The sequence below is a fragment of the Dendroctonus ponderosae genome, unplaced genomic scaffold (genome assembly GCF_020466585.1).
Source record: "Dendroctonus ponderosae isolate FM_Combo_2020 unplaced genomic scaffold, Dpon_F_20191213v2 Dpon_F_20191213_991, whole genome shotgun sequence".
In the NCBI taxonomy this organism is placed as follows: Eukaryota; Metazoa; Arthropoda; class Insecta; order Coleoptera; family Curculionidae; genus Dendroctonus; species Dendroctonus ponderosae.
In genome coordinates, this window is record NW_026019213.1 from 222 (window position 1) to 4,522 (window position 4,301).

General features: G+C 42.5%; 1 protein-coding gene across 1 annotated transcript; it reads right to left on the reverse strand.

The window, feature by feature from the left end:
* Positions 1-494: 494 nt before the first annotated feature.
* Positions 495-2,331, reverse strand: LOC125505737 (altered inheritance of mitochondria protein 3-like). The gene is made up of 4 exons (XM_048670062.1): positions 2,250-2,331; positions 1,748-1,937; positions 1,496-1,691; positions 495-1,109 (listed from the first exon to the last, which is right to left on the reverse strand). The coding sequence occupies exons 2-4, from the start codon at positions 1,868-1,870 to the stop codon at positions 514-516; spliced, it is 915 nt and encodes a 304-aa protein (XP_048526019.1). The 5' UTR covers positions 1,871-1,937; positions 2,250-2,331; the 3' UTR covers positions 495-513.
* Between the last annotated feature and the right edge of the window lie 1,970 nt (positions 2,332-4,301).

Genomic DNA, 4,301 nt, shown 5'->3' on the forward strand with positions numbered 1-4,301 from the left:
GCCCAATCAAAATATTTAAATATCTACAGCTTACTGTAGATATTGTCCATTAAAAACCAAATGTATCACTGACGCAACCTAAAATGCGGACCGTTTTTCCTTCCGACAATCGGACAGCAAATACCCATCGAATAGCCAGCAAAATCGGAACATGATCGGATACAAAAACGGAGATGGATCGGGCAGGTAGCGGAAAGATGTGAACTACGGCGTTGAAACTCCAGTACCATTTTGCTCTCAGATCTTCGTCCGATTGTATGATCGGAGTGGGATCGGATAGATGTGACTCGGCCTTAAGGCACATGGCAGGATAATGAACGACCGAACGCAAAAGAAAGAGGGCGAGCTGGCACAGAAGGGACAACGATTAGGCCGTTTAAAGACAGGCAGATCGACCTGATCTAACGTCATAAGACTACTAGCCGCTGCATCTCGTACAAAATCTTCGGAAATCGTTGACCAGGAAGGCGGATATCCTGGCTAACCAACCTCAGCTCAAGAAATCAAAACATGCTATTTCCGAAGTAGATAACGCAGTTGGGTTTTTCCGAACCACGCTGCCGGATGCAGCCTCATCCTAATCAAGTTATCGGTACAAAAACTGCCACTTACCTTCGAAGTGGAAGAGAGATTCTTGGCAACTATACTGACAGCTCCATTCAAACTGAGAGCGGTACTGCTAGACATCTGTTTAGTAGGAGATTCTTTGCTTTTCCCCGAAGCGGTGACCGTGATTCCACGACTGGCCAGCACATTGGCTACCGCCTTGGCGTCCGATTTTTGCGGAGTATCTGCCGGCTTAGGGGGCGGATTCCGCACCGATAGAGTGATCGAATCGGACAGCTTCATAATACTGTTTTCCACCGATTCAGGCCCGCCGTGGACGTTCTCGATTTGGGGCAAGCCCGAGTTCTTCTGCTGGATGCATATCACTTGGCAATCGTCGTCGTCCTTATCGGAGGGAGTCAGCACGTCCACTCTTCGGCGCTTCCCCGGTATGCCCTGATTAGACTCGCGCTTGATTACGGAATGTGCCTTGCTCGGCCTCTGGCCGTTTTGCAAGTTGGTGATTCGTGGACGCGTCGGTCCCCTGATCACTGCACAAGGCCCTGCAAACAGTGTCACATTAGTGTGGGCGTGAAAATCAACTAGCCCGATAGTAAAGAAAATAATCGAGATATCACAAACTTTAGTGATAGACGAAAAAAACCAACCCAAAATATTGGTTAAAGAGAGGACAGTCAGACACAGCAAATAACATTAGAGCAGGATCCAAACCATATGAGTTTAGAATGTATGAATAATTTTCAAGTCAAAAGCCGCCAGAAAATTTACAATTTGATACTTTGGTACTACAATTGGGATACATTGCACAACAGCGCAAAGTATCCTAGTTAGTCAAAGGAACAAAGTCCTAGAAACGCCGAGCAAAACATGAATACAAATCGTCCGGCTGTCTTCTCTATAACTTACGAACTCTTCGCCAAAACCTTACCAGTTCCCCTCGGTCGGATGATGGGCGCTCTCGGCCTGACTCCGGGCGATCGATTCCCCATGGGTGCCCTCAAGCCGCCCGCCCCCCGTGGTACTGGGGGCCGGCTGTGGGGAGGCATGGGGGCCCGGTAGCCGCCCTGCATGCTGTTGGGCGGCTGGCTAGGAGGCGGCATCGGCTGACTTTGCGAAGAAGGAACCTGCAACCTCAACAATTACAGCCACTGAACAGCAGCCATAAGCAGCCGAAACGTACCATGGGGTTGGGCGGCTGTCCACTGGCGTTGATTGGTTGCGGTCCCATCTGAGGCGGCTGCATTTGGCCCATGGGTGCCGGCGGCGGCGCCATCGGCCCCATTTGATGGGGGGGTGGCGCCATGTGCGCCGGTCGTGGATGCTGGGACGGAAAGCCCTGCGCTGGAGGATATGGAGGATATGGAGGCGGCCTGCAAGATAATTTCTATGTGAAACTCAAACGATTTTGCTAATAAACGAACAGAGTTTTGTATTTTACCAATTTTTTTAATTCAATATAAAGTACTTTAAATAGTATCTAGTAGCATGATAAGAGTTGTAAGGAGCCTTTCGCGTACGAATGGAAAAGTTGAATTCAACAACAATGAAAAATAGTTTTAACTTAAAACTTTTGATTCAACCAAAAATCGCTGAATTCAAATCAGCGGGAACAGACGCTCCAGCTGACAACCGCGCAAGATACTACAAAAACTTTCAAACTAATCGCGAATTCCACTACCTACCTAAGGGGGCGCTGCAAACGTACACAAATACCCGTGACGAGTGACACCTCAACAATGACCAGGACTAAATGTAAATAAAATACATGTCAATGTCTCTCGCCAAGCATAGTTTATTCGCGAGTTCAAAAATCCAGACGCCCCCTGGTGGCTAAAATATAACTACAAGTTTAGTAGTAATTTGACAGTTGCTTTGTAGACATTGGTGTTGACATCTGATTGTGATTTGTTTTGTTCTAATCAACTTTTGCAAGCTGTGCAAGTGTAAGTATTGGTTAATGTTACAAATTTCATCTACTCTAATAAACAAACACCTCTGACAAGTCTCAACTGTCACTCGACAACGAGTAATTTGACGTTTCGCAGCATCACGATCGGTAGTTGAACTCGTGAATATTCTTAAATATGAATGGAATATGTCAGTTTCGACAACGATTAGTTGACAGCAGTCTAGAGTTACAAATTAAAACGTCATACGTTCTTAACCCAATTTTCACTATCTGGTGCATTTTCCTGAAAAGCTTTAATGTTAAACTGACATTATAAACGAGCCTTGATGTACTTGGTGTTAAGGGGAAAACACGACGAGTGGCGCATTAGTCGCTGTCTTCAGTAGTAAGCAGGTTAGGTTCGAAATGAGCGCGTGTGTGCAAGTGTTATAAAAAGCCGTTGTAATAATTCAACAATTCAAAAGTTCCTTTTCTTTACAAAATGTTGGTGAGCATCAACCAATAGAATGAGAAACACGACGAAGGAGCTTTAGCTGACACAAAAAGAAGACAAGTGAAGTGAAATAAAATCCTTTGTTCCTATTGCAATGTGGCCTTCTGTTATGGAATAGTTTAAGATCTTTCATACGAAGTTTTTTTGATCATATAAGATAACATGAGAACCTTTGTGAACCAGCTTTATTCTTGTTACAATTTATTGCGGTCTTTGGAAATCTAGTGGGACATATGTATCCCACGGATAAACCCGAGAGAATGTTCAAGTATTCTCTGTCAAAAAAACATATCTCCTCCTTCACGTTTTGCAAAAATTTTTGGAAAACTTTGCAGCTTCGAATTATGTACAAAACCCTAATAATTAATTCTGGGTCTTTTTCCAAAAATATTTCCCCGAACTGAAAATGCGAAAGTTTATAATCATTTATTTGGAAAACTCTTGAAAACTGGGGTTTCTTCACTTTTAGGTCAATATTTATAAACAACACTGTCTCTGAACAGAAAAACCGCGTTTTTCTAACGTTTTACTGTAAAATACTGGAAACTTAATCTTTTATGCAAAAAAAATTAAGAGGTCGATTTTACAAGAAAACTTATCGACTTTCATTGGTCTCAGTTTTGTTGCTGGGAAAATCTAGTTGAATTTTTTTAGTTGTTTGAACAAAGTAGTAAAATGTTGATGACCCTTCTTTAAGAGGTGAAAGTTCCAGCCTCAGGTCTCCTAAAGCTTTAATAAATGACTTATAACTCATTAACCGATGAGTTATAACTCGTTAACTCAAAGAGCGGCAACAACTCAATAGCGCAACTCAACACAGTGTTACCCAGGCCTAGATCCAAGAGCGTGTCCCTAGAATTGCAACGTTCTAATCACCAACTCTTTTCCCACGTGCAAAATTGGCATTGGTTATCGTGCGCGAATGGCGTGGCTCGTTGAGTTTCACAATTCCCAAAAGGATTGTGGCCAATCCTTGAGTTTCAGCTCAAAATGTACAAAATTAGGCAAAAAAATGAAAGTCGCTCTGTGTCTAGCTGTTTATATGAATTTGATGGATGAAGAAAAAACAGAATCTGTGTGAAAAAATAGAGGAAAGATCGTAATAAATATGGGCATATGCCATTGACAAATGAATTACGACTATACTATCCTGACGACTTTAAAAATTACCTTCGTATGAATTGTGAAGCTTTTAAAATTTTGTTGGATTTACTCACCAATAGGGTGTTTTTATTGAATGAAATTGCTTTAAGCACGATGGATTTGCAAGAAAAGAAAATGATTATGAACCCGACGATAAAATTCCACTTAACGAATGGTTAGAAAAGCATA

What these genes read in the sequence shown, in the direction of transcription:
- LOC125505737 (XM_048670062.1), bottom strand. Translation starts at nt 1,870, where the DNA reads ATGGCGCCACCCCCCCATCAAATGGGGCCGATGGCGCCGCCGCCGGCA. An exon ending in GACAGCCGCCCAACCCCATG is followed by an intron (nt 1,692 to 1,747) that starts GTACGTTTCGGC and finishes TTGAGGTTGCAG; the next exon opens with GTTCCTTCTTCGCAAAGTCA. An exon ending in CATCCGACCGAGGGGAACTG is followed by an intron (nt 1,110 to 1,495) that starts GTAAGGTTTTGG and finishes CACTGTTTGCAG; the next exon opens with GGCCTTGTGCAGTGATCAGG.